Source organism: Canis lupus, chromosome 13 (assembly GCF_048164855.1).
Source record: "Canis lupus baileyi chromosome 13, mCanLup2.hap1, whole genome shotgun sequence".
Taxonomy (NCBI): domain Eukaryota; kingdom Metazoa; phylum Chordata; class Mammalia; order Carnivora; family Canidae; genus Canis; species Canis lupus.
In genome coordinates this window covers 19,018,316-19,039,482 of record NC_132850.1, presented here as the reverse complement: position 1 = coordinate 19,039,482, position 21,167 = coordinate 19,018,316, and the positions used below count along the sequence as shown (strand labels likewise).

The 21,167-nt window shown below is 58.2% G+C and overlaps 3 protein-coding genes and 1 long non-coding RNA gene across 5 annotated transcripts; 2 read left to right on the top strand and 2 right to left on the bottom strand.

Annotated features, from left to right (window-relative positions):
* Positions 1-1,258: 1,258 nt before the first annotated feature.
* PIP4P1 (phosphatidylinositol-4,5-bisphosphate 4-phosphatase 1) lies at positions 1,259-4,977 on the top strand. Of its 2 annotated transcripts, none has more exons than XM_072772678.1 (7): positions 1,259-1,474; positions 1,810-2,000; positions 2,355-2,461; positions 2,877-2,982; positions 3,189-3,241; positions 3,352-3,442; positions 4,129-4,977. In XM_072772678.1, exons 1-7 carry the CDS (start codon positions 1,333-1,335, stop codon positions 4,270-4,272), a joined length of 834 nt encoding a protein of 277 aa, XP_072628779.1. In that variant the 5' UTR covers positions 1,259-1,332; the 3' UTR covers positions 4,273-4,977. The 2 variants fall into 2 exon arrangements, with proteins under 2 accessions (XP_072628779.1, XP_072628778.1); XM_072772677.1 differs by having other exon boundaries at positions 1,260-1,495.
* Positions 4,978-5,058: 81 nt separating this feature from the next.
* APEX1 (apurinic/apyrimidinic endodeoxyribonuclease 1) lies at positions 5,059-7,807 on the bottom strand. Its single transcript, XM_072772676.1, has 5 exons — positions 7,654-7,807; positions 7,280-7,405; positions 6,903-7,090; positions 5,980-6,172; positions 5,059-5,843 (listed from the first exon to the last, which is right to left on the bottom strand). The coding sequence occupies exons 2-5, from the start codon at positions 7,335-7,337 to the stop codon at positions 5,326-5,328; spliced, it is 957 nt and encodes a 318-aa protein (XP_072628777.1). The 5' UTR covers positions 7,338-7,405; positions 7,654-7,807; the 3' UTR covers positions 5,059-5,325.
* A 58-nt stretch (positions 7,808-7,865) lies between these two features.
* On the top strand, positions 7,866-14,043 carry OSGEP (O-sialoglycoprotein endopeptidase). The gene is made up of 11 exons (XM_072772675.1): positions 7,866-8,185; positions 9,946-10,065; positions 10,243-10,418; positions 12,007-12,102; positions 12,238-12,287; positions 12,405-12,483; positions 12,998-13,063; positions 13,152-13,242; positions 13,456-13,531; positions 13,631-13,729; positions 13,866-14,043. The coding sequence occupies exons 1-11, from the start codon at positions 8,071-8,073 to the stop codon at positions 13,903-13,905; spliced, it is 1,008 nt and encodes a 335-aa protein (XP_072628776.1). The 5' UTR covers positions 7,866-8,070; the 3' UTR covers positions 13,906-14,043.
* Positions 8,843-20,898, bottom strand: LOC140602721 (uncharacterized). The gene is made up of 3 exons (XR_012005611.1): positions 20,546-20,898; positions 19,940-20,014; positions 8,843-9,266 (listed from the first exon to the last, which is right to left on the bottom strand). It is a non-coding gene; the product is annotated as an uncharacterized lncRNA (long non-coding RNA).
* Positions 20,899-21,167: the final 269 nt, after the last annotated feature.

Below are 21,167 nucleotides of genomic sequence, written 5' to 3'. Positions count from 1 at the left end.
TTAATGGGAAAGTTTGAAATATCGCAAGAATGACCAAAACGTGACTCAGACCCTAAGTGAACAAATGCTGTTGGGAAAAGGGCGCGGAGTAATCTGCTTGACACGGGGTCGCCACAACCTTCAATGTACCAAAAAAAAAAAAAAACCCAAAAACCAAAAAACCCCAACCAAACCGCAATACCTGCGAGGAGCAATAAAGCCAAGCGCAGGAAAACAAAGTGTGTCTGTAATTACTCTCCCCAAGCGGGGAAAAAAAAAAATCTGGAGGGTTTCCATTTTTTGAAAAAAAAAAAAAAAAAAAAGCAACCCCCCCCCAAAAAAACAAAACCAAAAAAGCGGAGCAGCAGCTGGGGGTTCCGCAGGAGGCGGCCGCCAGCCGGAGCCTCCCGGGACGAGGCGCGGCGTCCAGGGCCGCGCAGCCTGAGCCCGGGCGGGAGGGGTGTGCGGAGGCACCAGGGCGGCGGAGGCGAAGTGGGGTCAGGGCGGGAAACGGCGCGGCCGCCCGGGCTGCTGGCGGGGTTCCCGGGCCGTCGCCGTGACCTCGGGCAGCAGGGACCGCGCCTGGGGCTCGGCCGCACCCGCGAGTGGGTCCCGCTACACAGGGGCCAGGCGTCCCCGCGCTGACCGTCGGCTCTCGGGCACCAGGCGGCACCAGGAGCGCCCGCGGACCTGCACCCGCGCACCTGCGCCCGCCCCCGCACACTCACGTCCCCGCGCGCAGCCGCCCGGGCCACCTGCCCCCCGCCCGCTCCTGAAGCCACGCCCCCGGCCTCGCGTTCGGACCAATACAGCGGCACCCCGCCCGTGACGTAACCGGAGGCCAGTCAATAGGAGGCCAAGCCCGGCCGCAGAGGCGGGGCCCCGCAGCCGTGCCTCCGGCCCAATGAAGAGCCGGGCAGAGCGCCCCCGCGCGGGAGCGTAACTGCGGACGCGCGGTGTCCTGAGCACGTGACCCGCGCCCGCCGCGGCCCGGCCCCGCCCCCTGGGCTGGCGGTAGCGCGATGGCCACGCTGCCAATGGCTCGCAGCGCCTCTCGTCACGTGCGGGCGTTGCGGGCCCCGCGGCCTCCGGGAGGTCATGTGACGGCTGACGTCAGCGCGATGCGCCCCAATGGAGAAGCAGAGCCGCCTCGGCCGGACGCAGCATGGATTCGTCGCCGCGAATTACGGCGCGGCCGGGGTGGGGCCGGCTCGTCACGTGCCTGCGGGGCGGCCTCGGGCGGGGTAGGCCACTGGTCGCGGGGCGAGCGGGCGCGCAGGCGCCCTGGGGACCCGGTAGCGGCGGCGGCGGCAGCGGCCGGACCCGGATCCTGGGCCGGAGGCGGCGGCGGCCATGGCGGCAGACGGAGAGCGATCCCCGCTGCTCTCCGAGCCCGTCGACGGGAGCGCCGGCGGCAACGGGCTCGTGGGGCCGGGCGGGAGTGGGGCCGGGCCCGGGGGCGGCCTGACGCCCTCCGCGCCGCCGTACGGAGCCGGTAAACATGCCCCGCCCCAGGGTAAGCCGGGGTGGGCCCGGGGCGTCCCCGGGGGCCGCCGGGAGCGGGAGGGGCGGGGCGGAGCGGGGGCGGGGCCTCGGCGCCAGGGGCGGGGCCCGGCACCAGGTGCGGTAGGGGGCACCTGCACCGGGCGGGGGCGGGGGCGGGGCGGGGGGGCACCTGCGCCGGGGGCGGGGCGGGACCCCAGCGCCAGGTGCAGGCGGGGGCGGGGGCACCTGCGCCCGGTGGCGCCGCGGCCCCCAGGGGGAGGGCTTGCGAGGCCCGTCGGGGGGGGGCCTGCAGCTGGTGCCCCCCAACCCCCCTTTCCTGTGCAGCGTTCCCCCCGTTCCCCGAGGGACACCCGGCCGTGCTCCCGGGCGAGGACCCGCCCCCCTACTCGCCCCTGACCAGCCCGGACAGCGGGAGTGCCCCGATGATCACCTGCCGTGTCTGCCAGTCTCTCATCAACGTGGAAGGCAAGATGCATCAGCATGTAGTCAAATGTGGCGTCTGCAATGAAGCCACTGTGAGTTACGCGCATCTGCGAATCGGGCCCCGTTTCCTAGATCCTCTTTCTGGTCCTCGACTCTAGAGCCCGGCCGCCGGGCCTCAGCCGAGGGCTGGCCATGAAACCCGAGTTTCAGTTTCAGGAGTCTCCTCACCGTCCCCTGGACGCCGCCCGCCAAAGCCAGTTCAGCATCCCGCACCTTGACCCCCATCCCGGATGCTCAGCCCGGTCTCACGCGCTCGGCTTTTTTCCGTTATTCTGTCCTAGCTGAGACCTCGTCTCTCTGATCTCTCCTCGGAAGGTTTTTTTTTGGAGGAAGTGGAAGGGTTTGGAATTCGAGGTTTGCTTACCGATGTCCTCCTTGTTGTCTAGCCAATTAAGAATGCACCTCCAGGGAAAAAATACGTCCGATGCCCGTGTAACTGTCTCCTTATCTGCAAAGTGACTTCCCAGCGGATTGCCTGCCCTCGGCCCTACTGGTAAGAGGCGTATGGTGGGGTGGGGAGGGAAGGGCATCAGTGGGGAAAAATTGGAAAGCCTTAGGATGATTGTTTGCAGAGAACACAAAGGTAAGAGAGCCTGGTGTTTATCCAGGAGGAGGAAAAGCTGCAGACTAGTGTGGTCTTAGGATGTAGCCACATTTGTCTTCTGTCACTGGGATGAAATGGTGCCCTTTAGGGAAATAGTCTAGGGGACTAGGTGAATTATCGGGGGATAAAAGGGAAATTAGAGATCTGAAGTTTAAGCAGTGCTGTTTATCTAGATTCCCTGGGGGTAGGGTTGGGGGGAGGTGGGGTATGTTACGTGTACAGAGTAGAGGGAGTGGAGGGTTCGAGGACGGGTAATAGATCCTTAGGATTAAATGTTATTTACACGTCATTTTTTTCTTTACAGCAAAAGAATCATCAACCTGGGGCCTGTGCATCCAGGACCTCTGAGTCCAGAACCACAACCTGTGGGTGTCAGGGTCATCTGTGGACACTGCAAGAATACTTTCCTGGTGAGGAGGAGTATTGGGAAGCCTTGGACAGAAAGGGAGAAACAGAAGTAATGGTGAACGTATTTCTGAGTTATAATAATGAGTCCTTAGGAGGTCTGCTCTGATTTCTCTTCTGTTCCCATTTCCTGCCCTCCCCTGCCACAGGGCCTTCACTGGACGTGACGCTGCTTCTATTAATTGGCTTCCCCTTTTTTTGTTCTCCGTAGTGGACAGAGTTCACAGACCGAACCTTGGCCCGTTGCCCTCACTGCAGGAAAGTGTAAGTGATTGGAGAGTGACATTGTTGAACTAGCTGCTGTGTAACACGGGAACAGGTACAGGACAACCTGCAGGGCCGTGGCAAGCGTCCATTTGTTTGCCTCCCCACAGGTCATCTATTGGGCGCAGATATCCACGAAAGAGATGTATCTGCTGTTTCTTGCTTGGCTTACTCTTGGCCGTCACTGCCACTGGCCTTGCTGTGAGTAACCTTGACCCAACCCGTTTCATTCTTCAGTCTCCTCTCTGTAGCGTAAGATTTGGGAAACAGCTACCCTAAAAAAAGTGAAAGAAACGGATTTTGGTGGTTTTGTCTTGTTTTAACGTGTAGGTGAGCTGAAATTGGCAGGTAACTGATAAACTTGATTATCGCTATAGGAGTAAAAGCCAGGGACGCCTGGGTGGCTCAGCAGTTGAGCATCTGCCTTTGGCCCAGTGTGTGATCCTGGAGTTCCGGGATCGAGTCCCACATCAGGCTCCCTGCATGGAGCCTGTTTCTCCCTCTGCCTATGTCTCTGCCTCTCTCTTTGTGTCTCTCATGAATAAATAAATAAAACATTTTTTAAAAAAGGAGTAAAAGCCAGCTGTTGTCTTTGTGCAGAAGATAGGGCAGTAGAGACGTGGGTTAAAAGTTGCTCACTTGTCAGACGCTAAGAAGAACTGATAGGTGTCTGGGATTGTATCCGGGACTTAATGTAAGTCCCTGGGTGTCTGGGACTTAATGTATCTTTGTAGAGGAGGGAGCAACAACTGGGTCTTTAAGGAGGTCCCTCGAAGGTGGATACACATGGATAGGGAACCAGGGATTGAAGTTTCCATCCTCTTACCAGTGTTTCTTGAAAGTGGTGAGAAAGCAACAGTAATTCCATCTCCCTCCTCCTTCCTCAGTTTGGCACGTGGAAGCACGCACGGCGATATGGAGGCATCTACGCGTCCTGGGCGTTCGTCATCCTGTTGGCTGTGCTGTGTTTGGGCCGGGCCCTTTACTGGGCCTGTATGAAGGTCAGCCACCCTGTCCAGAACTTCTCCTGAGCTCCACGATGACCCACAGACTGTGCCTGGCCCCTCCCTGGTGGGGACAGGGACACTACAAAGGGAACCATGGTCAAAGGCTCCCTCGGCCTCTATGAGGGGAGCCAAGCAGCTGCCTTCCTTTTCCCTGGGGAGAGGTAGGAAGGAACCAGGCCCTCACCTAGGTTTGGAGGGGTGGAGAAGACCACTGCTGGCCATCTGCTTTCCTCCAAGGGCTGCTGTGTTTAGGGTGTAGCAGGCAGGACGTTGCCCCTAAACCTGGGTCCTAAAAGAGGGTCCTAGCCTTGTCCTTCCTAATATGCTCCCTGAGAGCCATTCCTGTCCCTTAAACATTCCAGGGCAGGGTGGGGGTGGGTAGCCCTGGGGGTTCCCTCCCTCTTGTGCACCATTAGGACCTTGCTGCTGCTATTGCACTTCACCAGGGGCTGGCTCTGGCCTCAGTACCCTCAGTCTCCTCTCCCCCCATTCCGGTGTCCTAGGGGGGTGGGGTCAGCCGCTGCTCTGTACAGAACTACAGGAACTGATGTGTATATAATTATTTAAAGTGGGATACGTTCCCCTAGTCCTGTAATTTCCCTTAATTCCTCCTTCCAACCTTACTCCCTAGTTGCGGTGTTGAACTGGGCTGGGTAGGGTTGCTCTGTCTTGGGAGAGGCTAGGGAGTCATCCTGTGCTTGTAAATAAAGAAGGTCGTGACTATCCTTCTCCAGTTGTTTATCTTTATATGTGAAAAGACGAAGGCAGTTTGTAGCCCCACCAAGGAGTCAAATACAAAGAACGCGAGGCTGAAACTATGGCTCTTTATTTTCATGTGGACAGTTCAAAAGAAATCAGTAGTAGCTTTTGCTTAACGTAAAAAGCAAAAAATTGGGGGAGGGGGTTAAAAGAAAGCATCACTAGGAGCTTGGTTGAAGGATTTGTGTTTTTAGAAGGGAAATACAGTGCAGATATGTCTAGAGAGCAGTTTTTAAAGAAGTTTGTGGAGGTTAAGTTTTAAAGCTAGCTTGGGGAGGGGGGACTTATTTCCCAGGCTTCCAGTCATTTGGGAGCATGTCACAGCGCTAGGTATAAGGTGATAGGACAGTGGTCACTGCCCAGGGCCTTGGAACGGATCTTGCTGTCACACAATGCAGGTAAGAGAGAGTGAGACAACAAGAAGTAGTCAAGGCGCCAACCAACATTTTTGGATCGCGCATTCATCATGTAGGTCCAAAACGTATATGCGTAGGCCGTGTTGGGGTAGAGGTGCCGGAAACTGTCAGCCAGCGGCACAGCCTGCAGCAATTCCCCAAAGCCTTGGCGTTCTTGGGGAGTGAAGCCGGCATTCTTCTTGTTTCCCTTGGGGTTACGCAGGTCGATTTCTTCGTGAGCCACGTTGAGGTCCCCACATAGCACGAGGGGCTTGCGGGAAGCCAAGCCCTTCAGAAACTTGCGGAAGGCTTCGTCCCAGCGCTGCCGGTACTCCAAGCGCACCAGACCTCGGCCTGCGTTAGGCACATAGGCGGTCACCAGCACGAACGTGTCGAACTCAGCCACAATCACTCGGCCTTCCTGATCGTGCTCCTCCTCACCTGCACGAGGGAGGAAACAATCAGCATTGAGAAGTTAGAGAAAAGGGAAAGCCAAGGAATCCGGATCAGGGGCCAGAGTGGGGTACTGGCGGTTGGTCTGGAAGAGCTCAGGGACTAGGCATCCGCCGGGTCTCACCGATGCCATAGGAGACTTTGAGCGGGCACTGGCGGGACAGCAGGCCCACACCGCTGTACCCCTCCTTGTCTGACGGAGCCGACCAGTACTGGTGGGGCAGTCCAGGTAGCTCCTGAAGTTCAGCGGGTAGTTTGTTCTCTGAACATTTGGTCTCCTGGAGGCAGAGGATATCTGGCGCCTCTTCCTTTACCCACTGTAAGCAAGATGAGTAGCAGTAAAACTATCAGTTGAGACGTTTACTGAGGACCCAGTGCCAAGTCCTAGAGCCACCAAGTCCCTACGCTTAAATGGGAAGACTAGCAAGCCGGGGCACCTGGGTGCTCAGCATCTGCCGTCAGCTCAGCTCAGGTGCCACGGTCCCGGGAGGGGCCCCATGTTGTCCGTCCCCTTCTACGCCCCCCACCCCTGATTGTACGCACTCTCTCAAGTTTTTTTTTTTTTTTTTTTAAGTCTAGTAAGCATGATATTTAAGCAGTCAAATTCGGTAACTGACAACTAACGGAGAGAGATAAAGGGCGCGGTTACAGGCAACACCGAGGAGCCTGTTTCATAGTGGATGGCCACCTAAGCTGTGTAAGCAGTACTTTTAAAATCTTAAGTGAACTAAAGGCGGAGCTCCAACCCCTGACGCCCAGCCTATGCAGCCCGGCACCGCTACGCAGTAGTTAACTGGAGAAGACGCTGGAGATGGAACGCAGTCAGCCCAGGGAGCAGATCCTGCAACCTGCCGGGAGGCGGAGCCATGGCGCGCGACACCCGGCCCCTGGGACAGTCCCAACTCGGCTACGCCGCGCCTTTCAACGCTCCCACAACAAGCAAATTGCAGGCAGCAGGCGAGACCCGCCGCTGGGGCCGAAAGGGGGCGCGGTCGCGAGGCCCGACGGCGCAGAGCGCGGACGTCCTCCTCCGCGAGTCCAACTCACGTCGAGACCCTTCTTCTTGATCCAGGCTCGAAGCCCGTCCACGTTCCAAGAGCAGATCTTGAGGGTGGCCGACTTGCCGCTGGGCGCCGTCTTCTGATCCGGGGGGTCCTCGTACAGGGCCGGCCCCTCCCCGGCTGCCTCTTTTTCGCTTTTCTTGGCTGCAGTCTTGCTCTTCTTGGCTTCCGGCTCTTAAAGATAAAGAACAGACGAGGAACGGGCGCTGTGCGAGGCCCCGCCGAGGGGCTGGATGCCCCGACCCCGCCGGGCCCCGTCGAGACGCTGCGGGGCTGCGGCCTCTACACCCGCTGCGCCAACCTCCGTCCGCCGAGGGGCCCGACGGCCCGCCGCCTGCACGGCCGGGGCCCCGGGGCTCTTACCCGGCCCGGGCTGCTCGCCGTCCTCCGCCGCGGCTGCCTTCTTCCCCCGCTTCGGCATCACTGAGCCCCACGGCCTCCTGAGCGCGTCCCGCGCCGCCCACCGGAGCAGGGTCTGCACCGCGTGACCTGCAAGCGAAACGGCGTCGTGCACCGGGTGAGCGCGAGGGCGAGGCCGGCCCCCCCGCCGGCCCGCTCCCGGCGCCCTTTCCCGTCCCCCGCGCCGCAGGCCGCGGAGCCCCGAGCCCCCGACCCCGAGCATCCCGAGCATCCCGAGCATCCCGGGCCCCCGGGGCCGTCCGCGCGAGCGCTGCCTTCCGGCCGATCGAGGCCCGGACCTAGGGCCCGGGCGCCCCCGTGGCCACCCCGCGGCTGACCTGCTCGGGCCGCGGCCCGGTGCTCCTCTCCCGACACAAAGACTGGGGCGCGCTCGGCCCCCACGTGGGCGACCCGGGCTGTCACGTGAGCCGGGCCGGCCCGCCTCGGGCGGGGACTGTGCGTGATTGGGCCGTCGGGGACACGTGACGCCGAGGCCCCGCCCCCGCCGAGGCCCCCGCCTTCCACCCGGGGCTGTTCACTGATGTGCCAGACGCGCGCCTCCCGCCGCCGCGGGGAAGCAGAAGGGAGCGGAGGAAGCCCGCGGGGAGGGGGGAGGGGCGGGCCCCGGCGGGAAGCGGGGCGGGGCCACACTGGGAGGAGCGGGCGCGCTCCGGGCCCGGCATCTGGGAGGGCGGGTCCCTAGGGGCCCTCGGCTTCCGGCCGCGTGCGCCCCGGGGCTCCAAGCAGGCGCGGCCATGCCGGCGGTGCTGGGCCTCGAGGGCAGCGCCAACAAGGTCGGCGTGGGGGTGGTGCGCGACGGCGCGGTGCTGGCGAACCCGCGGCGGACCTACGTCACGCCCCCGGGCACAGGTGCGCGCGGGACCCGCGGCCGGGCCGGGCGGGGAGGTGGGCGCCGCTGCACGGTCGCCGCGGGAGCCACACCGGGCGGGGCGGGGGGCGGGGCGACGGGCGGAGTGGTGGGCGGGGCAACGGGCGAGGGCGGGGTGATGAGCAGGAGGATGGGCAGGGCGGTCGATGGGCAGGGCGGGAGATGGCCAGGGCGATGGGCAGGCGGGGTGATAGGCAGGGCGATGGGCAGGGCGGGCGATGGCCAGGGCGATGGGCAGGTGGGGTGATGAGCAGGAGGATGGGCAGGGCGGTCGATGGGCAGGGCGGGAGATGGCCAGGGCGATGGGCAAGCAGAGTGATGGGCAGGGTGATGGGCAGGGCGGGCGATGGGCAGGGTGATGAGCGGGCAGGGTGATGGGCAGGGCGATGGGCAGGGCAGGGCGGGCGACGGGCAGGGCAGGCGATGGCCAGGGCGATGGGCAGGCAGGGTAATGTGCAGGGCCACGGGCAGGCAGCTCCCCCCAGGTGGCCGGGAGGGTTAGGAGCAAGGGCATTCGCGGTCATCAGTACGTGGCTTGGACTCGTGGTTCCTGCTTTTAAGATGCAGATGGCAACGCCTCATTGTTGGGTCTCGAGAGCAGACGGGAGCACTGAACATAGCACGACTTTTAACCAACATTGTTCCTAAATTTCCATGTTGTCCTTCGCTCTCCCTTAAACTCCGGCACCTATGGGAAAAGACGAGTTTAGTGCATGTACCTGGAAAGCCTCTCTGAAGCGCCCTGTTACGGTGGGGGGCTTGCTAGGAAACAGGACTTTGTTCTGCGTTCGCTCTTCCAGGTAGTTTTGGCCCCGGGAGCACGGAATTAGGGTAGCCAGCGTTTTATGATGCTTTGATTGTAATCTATCTAATGTTGCGTGAAGGACGACGACGTGGTCGCGTGGGGCCTGTAGGGCCGCAGAGAAGGTCACCTAAGGGCAGGACATAGGTAGGCACCACTGGAACGGAGTCCTGAAGGTGGTGTAGGAGTTGGGTTTGAAGAAGGGCCTTCCTGAGAGCTGGTCGGCCTCGCTGGGGGCTCGAGAGCGTGCATCCGAGAACCTGGAAGACAGGATGCTTGAGGGGAGTGGAAGGGACTTTTCCCACGCTTTGTAGATGCTAAAAGCCACACAGCCCTCTGTTTTCCCGGTAAAATGGGTTTATTCAGGAGTAGTAGAGGATGGCAGTTTGGATCCGGGAAGCTGTGGCAAGACCATAGGCAAGTCCAGAGAACAAGCAGGACTGATCTTTTACAGGGAGGACGGGGTCATTGGGAGGGGCTGTGATTATAAAAAGGTCATTGACGGGGCAGCTGCCTGGCTCAGGGTCAGAAGTGTGTGACTCTTGATCTCGAGGTCGTGAGTTTGAGCCCCGTGTTGAGTTAAAGAGAGATTATTTAAATAAATAAGACTTAAAAAAAAAAACCTTAAAAAGTGCATTGAGATAAATTGAGAGTATCAAGTGCAGTTGCTTTTCATTGGCTGGAAAATCTTTTCCTCTTGCTGGGGTGTGGAGTTAGAGGCTTCTTCCTGTCGGGGATGCAAGGTATTCCTCTTGCCATTGGGGTCTGCAGTTCAGAGGGAGCGGCTGGATATGAAAGCCTCCCCTCTTGGCCTCCTGACTCCATTTTAGAGACGATTTCTTTTATTTGGTGTCGCAGCTACTGAAACCCCTGCATTTGGCTTCCGCCTACCTTTGCTATAGGAAAACCCCATAATCTGTGGCCTGCGTCTATCCCTAGGGTTCCTTCCAGGGGATACTGCTAGGCATCACCGGGCGGTTATCCTGGACCTGCTACAGGAGGCGCTCACAGAGGCTGGACTGACGTCCCAGGAGATCGACTGCGTTGCCTACACCAAAGGTACAGCTGGGAGAGCAGCTGACAGTGGAAATACACACCTGGGGCCTGGCTAGGTCCAGCCCGATGCTGCCCCCCGCTGCCCCCTCGACCCCTGCCCCACCTCTCACATCCCTCACTTTCCCGGCTCTATTTTTCCCAGCATCCTTAGGAACCTGACTCTCGTTTTTGTTCCCCTAGGCCCTGGCATGGGTGCCCCGCTGGTTTCTGTGGCTGTTGTGGCCCGTACCGTGGCCCAGTTGTGGAACAAGCCATTGCTGGGTGTCAACCACTGTATAGGCCACATTGAGATGGGTCGTCTCATCACCGGAGCCACCAGCCCGACTGTGCTATATGTCAGCGGAGGAAACACGCAGGTACTTGGAGGACTCCTTCCTGCCCCCCTCGTTTCCAGGGCACTGTGCCAGCAGCTCCCATGTCATCCCTCATCTGAACCTAAAACCTCACGTGCTGGAAAACCACAAAAAAGTTGGCGTCCTTGCAGACTGGGTGAGATGGTCACCGTGTTAGATGATTCTTAGACGTGTGGTGCTAAAGAGAACTTTCCAATTTCAAAAAAGAATAGGAAGGATTGAGGCCTTTAAACTAACAAAAGAAAAAAAAATAAAGTAACGAAAGGATTTTTATTTTTATTATTTTGGAACTTATCTTTTCTCTGTCTTAGCAGTTAAAACTAAGGGAAAAAAAAACACTAAGGGGCACCGTGATTTGTTTCTTTACGATAATTGCATGTTTTGTCTGCGTTCCTGGGGGGTAAATAAACAAGTTGTTCTCCCAAGAGTGTACAAACATAGGTAATTTCAAGAATGCTTTACAAGTAGCAGAAGGCGTTGTAGGTTTATAGTGGAAGACAGAGTGGCTCGGGGTATCTTACAGAACCTTTTGAGGTGGTGATTGGAGAATGCCAGCCTTCCTTTCCTGCAGAACACCTGATGGGGTTACTGTCAGAAAAAGTCCTCGTCCCCAGCTTACGAAAGGCTTAGAATTTCATTTTGCAAAATAGTTACTTAGGATGAAGCACTGCTTCCCATGAAAATGACGTGGGAACTTTTACAGATAGAAGGCATATAGCTGGCTGGGGCCTGAAGGATGACTCACAAAATTAGGGACTTGGCTCGTGGAAAGTAGCAGGTAAGGAAGAGGAGCGGTGATGGTTTGCTCATCCTCTGACCTCTTAAGACCTGTGTGGGTGGGAAAACGAGGGAAGACAGTTGGGGAGACGAGCAGATGACAGGCGCAGAGAGGCAGGGTTTGTTTCCTTCCCCCTCCGTGGCCAGCCTTTTAACAGCAGAATGCAGTCTACCCCGGAGTGGAGGGAGACCCTTAGCACCAGAAAGGGAAAGGGACTTCTTAGGGTCCCAAGGAAGCGCCCACTGTTGGAAGCGTACGGGTCAGTGGGCGGTAAATATTCTCTGCGGTAGAAGTCAGTCAGACGTGCAGAATGAACATAAGCTGATGACTACACAGAGCTGGGCATCCCGTGAGCGTGACCCTATATGGGGTTTTCCAGTGTTTGAACTCTGCTACTCGTCTGGTTTCCAAATGGCACTGCCTGGGTAGGATGACCTAGAAGGACTGGTTCCCTGCCCCCAGGCTCGAAAGCCCGTTCCTAGTCTATGCTATCCAGAGGTCTTTAAAGGACATACTAGGAACCTCCAAGCTAGGAAGACGTATTCGAGATGAGAGTTGCTTCTTCCCCGGCCGAGGCTGCCTTCTGTAGGTTAGGAATCTGCTCTGGGAATCCTCAGATTCCCAGGCTTTTGAGAGGAGAGTGTGAAAAAGTCTCTCTGCAGGGTGCGGGTGAGTGCTTTTGTTCCGTCTCTTATGGAAAGCTGCTGAGGCCGAAAGCTGCTGAGGCCGTTGATTCTCTGCTATGCTCCTCCCCGAAGCCAAATACTCCTCTTTACAGATGTGAGGTTTCACGGACACCCTCATCACCCTTAGGTGATCGCATACTCAGAACGTCGCTACCGCATCTTTGGGGAAACCATCGACATCGCTGTGGGGAATTGTCTGGATCGTTTTGCTCGAGTGCTGAAGGTGAGCCACTGGGGCTGGGGAAACAGAAGGTGCGGGTGGGTTTCTGGGGAGCCGTGGAAGCGGAGGGAGAATGGAGGAAGTTAGCTTCTTAGGCTTCCTGGATATCTGACTCCATTCTCTTTTTCCCTCTGCTAGATTTCCAATGACCCAAGTCCAGGCTACAATATCGAGCAGATGGCAAAGCGGTAAGGGCCGTAAGGTGGGAGGAGGCTGGCTGTAGGGCTTCCAGGATTCCCCTAGGAGCGTTAAGGAGGTTGGGTGGCTTTGAAGGCTTAGCGTCTCAAACGCTCACTCCCACGTAGAGGCAAGAAGCTGGTTGAGCTGCCCTATACCGTAAAGGGGATGGACGTCTCGTTCTCGGGGATCCTGTCTTTCATAGAGGTGAGTGTGGGGCAGGTGAGGACAGCGCTGTCCTGCTCTTTAATGAGGCATACGTTTGGTTCACCATTGTCTTTCTTGCCTAGAGTGTGGTTGTGGTCTACGCTGGATGCTGCGTAAATCCATTTAGCGAGTATTTATTAAATGTCTTCTGTGTGCCCGGCGCTGTTCTGGGCAGTAGCCTAATTCTCGTGTGCGCGTGTGTGAGACAGAGACAGAGGAGCTGGTGGGGGAGGGTAGTAATAACATAAAAAGGGTCCGGTGGTAACAAGCGTCACAGAGGAAAGCGAAGCCGAGTGAGGGGCTGGGGCGCGGTGGGGCCAGGGCGGGCTGTAACTGGAGCCCCGATGCCTGTGGCCGTCGCTCAGTGTAGTGCCGGTGAGAGGCTGGGCGTGGGGTAGATGTGCCGCTACACTGTGTTGGGGTGAGCCGCGGCCCTCCAGGTGCCCTGAGCCTTGCTGTCTGGTCATCCCCAGACCGCAGTTCCCTGTCTCACCTGTGTTTTCTTTGCTCGTAGGATGCCGCCCAGCGCATGCTGGCCACAGGCGAGTGCACGCCTGAGGATTTGTGTTTCTCTCTGCAGGTAATGGGATGGAGCGTTGGGCGTGGGGGGACTTGTATGTAGCAGAACGATGCTGAGACCCCGTCCTCACCTTCTCTGTGCCCCGCAGGAGACCGTGTTCGCCATGCTGGTCGAGATCACAGAGCGAGCCATGGCACATTGCGGCTCCCAGGAGGCCCTCATCGTGGGAGGTGTGGGCTGTATGTATCGTCCAACCACGCCCCTCTTTCCTACTCCTGGGCGTTAGCATCCTCCTCCCTAAATCTAAGGGTCTGGGGAAATGACAAGTTTCTGCTTCCCAGCCCTTGCCCCCTGAATGCCTGCTTCGTTTTTGTGAGTCACACGCTTGAGCTATAGCCGGACCTCGCAGAAACAGCTGAAGCCGAGCCAGCCCTAACCCTCCGTCCTCGTAGGTAATTTGAGGCTACAGGAGATGATGGAGACCATGTGCCAGGAACGTGGAGCCCGGCTTTTTGCCACAGACGAGAGGTGAAGGCCCTTCCCCTGTGTTGGTTTCTTCTTTTTTTTCTCCAATACTGTGATTTTCTACCCTTAGTTCCCAAATTCCATGTCTCGTTTCCTTCCCAGATTCTGCATTGACAACGGGGCCATGATAGCCCAGGCCGGCTGGGAGATGTTTCGGGCAGGGCACAGGACCCCCCTCAGTGACTCTGGGATCACGCAGAGGTGGATACCCTCCTGGGGGGGGCAGTGGGTTATGTGGGAGGGAGGCAGAAATCAGCCGGCGGAGGGCCCAGAATCATAGGGGGATGGGGGGCTCTCAGGGCAAGGTGTCCAGCGAGCCTTCTGTGCTGCTTCACAGGTACCGGACAGATGAAGTGGAAGTGACCTGGAGGGACTAACAGGGAGCAGATAGTAGCCTCTGGGAGCCTGTGGAAGCTGGGCCTGCTCTCCGTCCCAGCCTGGGCGCTCCTGGCCCCCATCATCTGAACCTCAAGTTGACTCCGCAATAAAATATTTCTGGTTTTGTATGTTAGTAATTGGCTCGTGTGAACGAGGAGTGATCTGGAGTGGGCACCGGCTAAACTCTTGTTGATGGGCCGTGTGGACAGGGAGGAAGGAGGGCCAGAGCAGGGCCGCGGCTGCGTGCACAGGGGTGCGGCTGGGGAGCTCAGGGGGGAGGGCCAGAGCAGGGCCACGGCTGGGGAACTCAGGGAGGAGGGCCAGAGCAGGGGTACAGCTCAGGAGCTCAGTGGGGAGGGCCAGAGCAGGGGTGCAGCTGGGGAGCTCAGGTAGGAGGGCCAGAGCAGGGGTACGGCTCGGGAGATCGGCCTGAGGCTCTGTCCTCTGAGAGTCGTAACCGTGGTGCCCTAACCGGCGGCCAGGTGTGCCCCGCTCTGGGCTGCCCGCTTGTGTTGCTCATGGCGCTGCGCTCCCGCGGGGAGCCTGAGCCAGCTCACATGCTACTGGCTTGTGCCTCCAGCAGGACTGTGCTCCCAGCACCCACGTGCAGGCCTGCGGGGTCCCCTGAGCCCCCGGCTGCCGGCTCACGGGTCCTCCTGCCCTTTACCTCGCCTGTCCGTCACAAGTCCCCAGTGACCGCGTCCCCTCCTAGCGCTGTGCTCCAGTGACCCTTCCTCTCCACCCCTTCTTCCTCCTGGAATCCTGTGCAACCTTGAGCTACGAGCTGGTGATCAGTAAAGTCATCTTCTCCATGTCTTATCTTTTTCTTTTTCAAATTTATTTAAGATTTTATTTATTTGACAGGTAGAGACCGACAGGGCGAGTGGCAGAGGGAGAGGCAGGCTCCCCACCGGGCTGGGAGACCCCTGGGATCACAATGCAGGGACGGAGTGAAGGCACACGGCCGCTGGACCGCCTGAGCCCCTGGCCCGCCCCGCTGCGAGCCTGGGCCCCAGGACTGTGCTGCTCCCACGGCCTCTGTTGGGGCTGCTGTCTCGCTCCCGCCCCCGCCGTACCGCTGGCCCTGGGGGGTGGCCGTCCTCGCTCCCCACCCCCAGCTGAGTTCAGTTGGGGCCCACGCCTCCCGACCACACAGCTTAGGGACCCGGGTCCTAAGGGTCTCTGAGGTCAAGGGCCACCACCCCCACCCGTCAGGTCTCCATCCTAGGACCCGCGGGGGTCCCTGTCCTCTGCGCTCTCGGCTCGTGCCCCTCCCGGAACCTTGGCCTGCACCCCGACGGCGCTCGTTCCCTCGGTCCTGGTCTAAACCACGGCTCCTCTGTATCCCCATGTCCGACGTCCGCTGTCTTTCCAGCTCTCCCCTTACTGCGCTGGATCCAGCAGCTCGTCTCTTGGTCGGGCCCTCCAGTCTGTGGGCCTCCCCACCGCTGGCCTCATTGCCTGCGTGTCTTCATTTGCCTCCAGCTGAATCCCAGTCCTGAGCCGCTGCCCCCTGCTCTGGTCCTGCTCCGAGTCTCCCCGGGCTCAATTCCTGGGGCCGCGCAGCTGGAGGGGCTACGCGCCAGGCCCTGCCTCGTGCTTAAATCCATCATCCTCAGCTGGTCCCTAGCCCTCTCACTCTCCCTCTTCTCGATACTTGTTTTATACCTTCTGGCCCCTCAAATCTCCTGTATCTGCCCCGATCCTCACGCTTCCTTCAGCTCCTATTTTGATGGGAAGATAGAAGCAGCCAGAGCACTGACGGGCCCTCCCCGCGACATCTAACCACCTTCCAGTACTCGCTGGCCTCGGCTGCCCATTAGCAGCATCCTGGTACTACCTCCGGCTACCCGCTCAGCTGGGCTCCATCTGGCTCCGCAGAGGACGGCTGTTGTCACATCTGGGAGGCGGGCGGGGCTGCTGGGAGGGGCTGGGGAGGCCCCAAAGGGCCCTGCAGGGTAGAGAATAGCTCCCCGCACAGAATTCCCTAGGCCCAGAGGGCAGTGGTGTCAAGGTTGAGACCGCTATCAACACTCCATCCTGGGCGCCTGGGTGGCTAAGCAGCCAAGCATCAGCCTTCCGCTCAGGTCCTGATTCCAGGGTCCCAGAATCGAGTCCCGTGTTGGGCCCCCTGCCCTGCAGGGATCCTGCCTCTCTCTCTCTCTGTTTTTCATGAATAAATAAATAAAAATCTTAAAAAAAAAAAAAACAACAAACCTGTCCATGCTCCCGTCCAACAACTTCTATGGTCAATCCCATCCCTCCAGCCCTTCAGGACACCTCTCAACAGTTTTCTCTCCTTTTCTGCAGTCAACATTTCCCTTTCTTTCCTAGATCTTCCTCTCAGCACATGGATACACCATCATCGTCCTCATCTTACAGACGTGGGCTCCTCATGGCTCCATTTCCCCTTTCAGTGGCTTCCTGTTTTTCCGCTCCACTTTATAACAAGACATTTTAGACATTTTCAAACTGTCCTTTCCAATTCTCTGCCCCGGCTCCCTGTTAAGGCCGCTCTCCAAACCGTCCCCAGGGGCTTGACACAGCCGCCCCACGGCGCTCCCCGCGCACCCCACATAGCCAGTCCACGGCGTCTCACGCTCCCTCCTGAGACATTTTCTTTACCTGGCTCTAGGCCATGCTCTCTGTTTCGCCTCTTACTTTACCGACCGCTCTTTCTTCATCTGGTTTGCTGTTTTCTCCTCATTTCCCCAAACTAGGGTTTGGTCCTTGGACCACTCCTCTATTTACGCACATACCTGCAGTGATTTTATCCACTTTCATACATTAAAACCATTTCTAAATAATAAATAAATAAGTAAATAAATAGATAAAAATAAAAACCATTTCAAGGTGGATGACTCCCAATTTTTTAGCTCTAACCTAGACTTCTGCTCTGAATATCTAGCTGTTGATGGGTATCTCAACCTGGGTGCCTAACAGACGTCTCAAACTTAACACACACAAAACAACCTTGTTTCTCCCCTTCCTCCAGCGGTAGACCTCCCTATGTCAGTGAATGACAACCCCGTCCCAGTTGCTCGCATCAAAAGCGCCCTGGTGTCTCGGACACCTCTTCTCCTCTCCGCCAGGTCATCAAGTCGCATGGACCTTGTCTTCACATATATCCCGGATCCCGTTTCTTCTTTCTTGCAGTGCTGCCCCTTGGACGTAGCCAGGAGCCTCCCCGGGGTTACGGCAGGAGCTGCTGTGTCCCCTCCTACGAGCCTCCACTCAGAGGCAGCTCCCAGCACAGCAGCCGAGGGAACCACATTCCCAGAGAAGCCGGACGCTGTCACCCTGTTGCTCAAGACCCTCCGTGTCTTCCTGTTCCGAGTGAAAGCGAGAGCGGGAGGCCTGACCCTCCCCGCCCGCCCCACTTACTGCTTCGATCTCACTGCCTGTCCCTCACCTTGTCGGCTCCGCTCCAGCAGCAGTGGCCTGTTTCTCCACAATCGCTGACTGTGCACTGACCCCTCCAGGTCCTCACACTGGGTGCTCCTGCCTGCGAGGCTGGTCCGTCAGCTGGAGCTTGCTCAGCCTCGTAATCTTTAAGTCTTTGTTCAACGTGTTTTCTTTTTTCGGGGAGGCTTTCCTGACAAACCTACTTAGAATTGCACTCTTCCAGCACTTTCTAGCCCCCTTCCTGGTTTTATTTCTCTTCGTAGCACTTACCACTGTGTAATCCCGTAGTTCTGTGCTCATGGTTTGACTCCTTCCTTTAGAATACAAACTCCATGAGGTCAAGGGATTGTCATCATGTTCTATTCATTGCCGTATAACCTCCCTAAATTCTCCCGCTTAGAATAGGGTGGACACTCGGCATTTGCTGAATGAATAAATAAATCGGTGCAGGGGTAAACCAAAGAGACAACCAAAGGCTATAAAGTAAGACTTGGGTCAAAAGATAAAAAGAATTGGGATTTTTAAAAAAGATTAATGTATTTATTTATGATATATATATAGAGAGACAGAGACACAGGAGGAAAGAGAAGCAGGCTCCATGCAGGGAGCCCGATGCGGGACTCGATCCCGGGTCTCCAGGATCGTGCCCTGGGCCAAAGGCAGGCACCAAACCTCTGAGCCACCCAGGGATCCCCTAAAAGAATTGGGATTATGTGCACTTGGGAAAAGAGGAGCTTTCTGGTGACTAAGTAGAAAGTGCTGATTAACACTTTTTTTCAGTGACGAAGGATAGACCCATAAATAGGTTGAAGATTCATTAAGACCTGGATGTTTACAATCAGAAATTTTGGGATGAGGGATCCCTGGGTGGCGCAGCAGTTTGGCGCAGGTATTTGTAAGTTTTTTTTTTTTAAGATTTTATTTATTTATTCATGAGAGACACAGAGAGAGAGAGGCAGAGACATAGGCAGAGGGAGAAGCAGGTTCCATGCAGGGAGCCCGACATGGGACTCGATCCCGGGACCCCAGGATCATGCCCTGGGCCGAAGGCAGCCGCTCAACCACTGAGCCACCCGGGCTGCCCTATTTGTAAGTTTTTACTCATATTGTGGGATGGAATGGATCTTGGAGGGAGAACCTTCTTTAGCACCATAGACCCAGCTGGTACCTTAGTGGGACACTAACTTCTTTAGGCAGCTTTGGGCTCTTGGTGGAGGCTTCTCAAGATAGCCTCACCGTTTGTAAAACCAAAAGACTAAAATCATGGCTCCTTGGTTCCTAAATCGTGGCCCTCTCCTCTGTCGGTCTCTCCCGAGTGTCTTATTGGCGGCGCAGGGTCAGTGTGTCCTGCTGACGTGCACGAACGATGGTGGCGGGGGATTGAGGCCCCGGACAGCGTCCAGCAGCGTCTTGTCCAGGGCCCCGGGGCTGGCTGGCTGCAGGCCCGGAGGCGGGCTCCTGTTACAGAGGGCACTGTGGGGCAGGGAGCCTGCTCCTCGGCCTCGCCCGGGGCTAGCTCTGCCCCTGGGATCTCTGCTCTGTGGCTTGGGATTTCCCCAGACGCAGGAGGGTGGCATCCCGGGGCTATTGCCATAGGACTTGATGAAGGTACGTGCCGCTTGAACACACGGGTAGGGAGAATGAGCGGAGGATGGGTGGGCGCCGCGGTCATTCCTACTGGGACAATCTCCCCTCCTGCTGGCTCCTTCCCACGCCCTGCATTTGACCCCCTGTGAGCCACCCCGGGCTGCCCAGTTCTGGACTTTTTTGGGGCGTCAGCCTCCCGCTGTGGGATGGCAAACAGGAGGCAGATGGGAGAGAGAGAGACCCTCCCCAAGCTTTGCCTTGTGTTGAGGCAGACTTTGAATTTTGCTACGGGAGCTTGGACTCTTCAACCCCAGGCAACCCCAGGCATCACCTCTCTAAAGTGCCATCTAGCTCCTGGCTGCTGACACGGAGGCCTCCCGTACTCCCCCTCCAGAAACCTTGCTCGTAGGATGGCCCTAGACTCCCCCTACATCTTCTCCTTTTTCCACCAAGGCTCTTGGCGAGATACCAACTACTGGGAAGACTTGGGGGGTTGAACCAAAGCAGGAAAAAGGGCAGAGGACAGAATGGCACTGAGGCATCAGGGCCGGGGGCAGACCCCACACTCCTGGCCCACGGAGAAGGGCGGTCAGAGGCAGAAATCAATGCGTCGCAGAAGCGCTGCATCCCGTCATATTTTCAACTAGCTTTCCTCGAAGTCGTGGACATATTAAATTCTCTCCTGTCTTTGAAGGTTTTACTCCACCCACGTGAATCCCCTTAAGTCACTACTGGTTTTTGAGCAATGGGCTGGGTAAGGTTTGCCTCTTCTCCTTTCACCACCTGTACGTCAGCCCTCAGAGGCAGAAGCCAGGGCTCCGAGTCATTCTCACAGAAGGGCTGGAATGGGGCCCCCCGGCCACCTCAGCCGTTGAGCGTCTGCCTTCGGGTCGGGTGTGACCCCGGGGTCCCAGGATCAAGTCCCGCGTCGGGCTCCCCGCAGGGAGCCTTCGTCTCCCTCTACCTGGGTCCCTGCCTCTCTCTGCGTCTCTCAGGAAATAAATAACAATAATAACAAAAGGCTGGAGCGGAGGGCCTTACCCGGTGGTGAGGACGCCCAGGTGAAGTGTGTGCACGCGATGGCTGTAGAGGGTCCTGGACACGGAAGCGGCGTTGCTAGGGGGAGAGAAGGGGGCAGGTGACGACAGCACTCCCTGCCTGGGCACGGTTCTCACCACGAGGTCCCCCGGGATCTGGTCCCCTTAGGTTCCCCAGTAGCTGAGGAGGGGAGATGGAAAACATGCCAGAGACTGCCCTCTGGACACCCCACCATGGGACTGTATTTCCCAAGAAGCTGCTATATGTAAAAGAACAGAAAAAAACCCCAAAGAAGCAAGTGGCCTTGGGCTGCTGGTGGCCAAATGGGAGGATTGGGAAGATGACCTGGGCCGGGAGAGCTGTGTGTCTCTCTCACACACACACACACAGAGTGAGGGCAGGGGAGGAAGAACTCCTCCTCCTCCTCACTCCCCCCTCCCACCCTCTAAGTTCCCTTTCCCATCAGCCTCTCCCCACAGAGGAGTCTAGCCAAACGGTGTCCTTTTCCTCTGGCCTCAAACTGCAAAGTGTCCCTTCCCCTGCCAGGGGGGTGACCTCCAGATGGTGAGTATCTGGAAGAGGAAATGGCATCCCTGCCACTGGTCTCACCTGGGGCTCTGTCCCTGGAAGAGCCGGTGCGTGGAGCAGTTCCAGCAAAGCTGTTCAGTGTCGGGCTGAGTCCCCGAGAACCCGCTGTGCCAGCGAGACACACACCCGGGTGCACACGGGCGTGCACACGGCAGCTGGGCCCTGCAGATCTGCGCAGTGTCACCGCGTGTCCCCTCGGCTGCCCGGCCCTGCCTGGGGCCTTTGGGAAACGCAGGAGGACGGGGTGGATGAGCCCTGCCCCGCCCCCTCCAACCGGCTCCACTAGGCGGCTGCGCCCCTGGCCCCGCAGGGCCCACAGCAGGTGGCGGCCACCGGGACGTTCCCCGCTGATGCGATGCCTCCCGGGTTCCTAAGACGGCTGATGCGATGCCTCCCGGGTTCCTAAGACGGCAGCCGATGGGGGGGGGGGTGCCGAAGCAGAGCCGTGAGCATCTTGGGCAGCAGCGGGGCGGGAAGATCTGGGCAGCAGTGGGGCGGGAAGATCTCCGAGAGGCCACCTTGTGATGGAGCGTCGCTGCGATGACAGTGACAGGGATGTGGGTGGAGCCCCAGCTCCCGACCCAGGCGGGCAGGGAGGGGGCACCACCGGCTGCCGGGGTGGGAAGGTTCGGCGCGGCTCGCA

What these genes read in the sequence shown, in the direction of transcription:
- PIP4P1 (XM_072772677.1), top strand. Translation starts at nt 1,333, where the DNA reads ATGGCGGCAGACGGAGAGCGATCCCCGCTGCTCTCCGAGCCCGTCGAC. An exon ending in ACTGCAAGAATACTTTCCTG is followed by an intron (nt 2,983 to 3,188) that starts GTGAGGAGGAGT and finishes TGTTCTCCGTAG; the next exon opens with TGGACAGAGTTCACAGACCG. An exon ending in TCACTGCCACTGGCCTTGCT is followed by an intron (nt 3,443 to 4,128) that starts GTGAGTAACCTT and finishes CTCCTTCCTCAG; the next exon opens with TTTGGCACGTGGAAGCACGC.
- APEX1 (XM_072772676.1), bottom strand. Translation starts at nt 7,337, where the DNA reads ATGCCGAAGCGGGGGAAGAAGGCAGCCGCGGCGGAGGACGGCGAGCAG. An exon ending in CGGCGAGCAGCCCGGGCCGG is followed by an intron (nt 7,091 to 7,279) that starts GTAAGAGCCCCG and finishes TTTATCTTTAAG; the next exon opens with AGCCGGAAGCCAAGAAGAGC. An exon ending in CAAAGTCTCCTATGGCATCG is followed by an intron (nt 5,844 to 5,979) that starts GTGAGACCCGGC and finishes TCCCTCGTGCAG; the next exon opens with GTGAGGAGGAGCACGATCAG.
- OSGEP (XM_072772675.1), top strand. Translation starts at nt 8,071, where the DNA reads ATGCCGGCGGTGCTGGGCCTCGAGGGCAGCGCCAACAAGGTCGGCGTG. An exon ending in ATCGAGCAGATGGCAAAGCG is followed by an intron (nt 12,288 to 12,404) that starts GTAAGGGCCGTA and finishes ACTCCCACGTAG; the next exon opens with AGGCAAGAAGCTGGTTGAGC. An exon ending in CATCGTGGGAGGTGTGGGCT is followed by an intron (nt 13,243 to 13,455) that starts GTATGTATCGTC and finishes CCGTCCTCGTAG; the next exon opens with GTAATTTGAGGCTACAGGAG.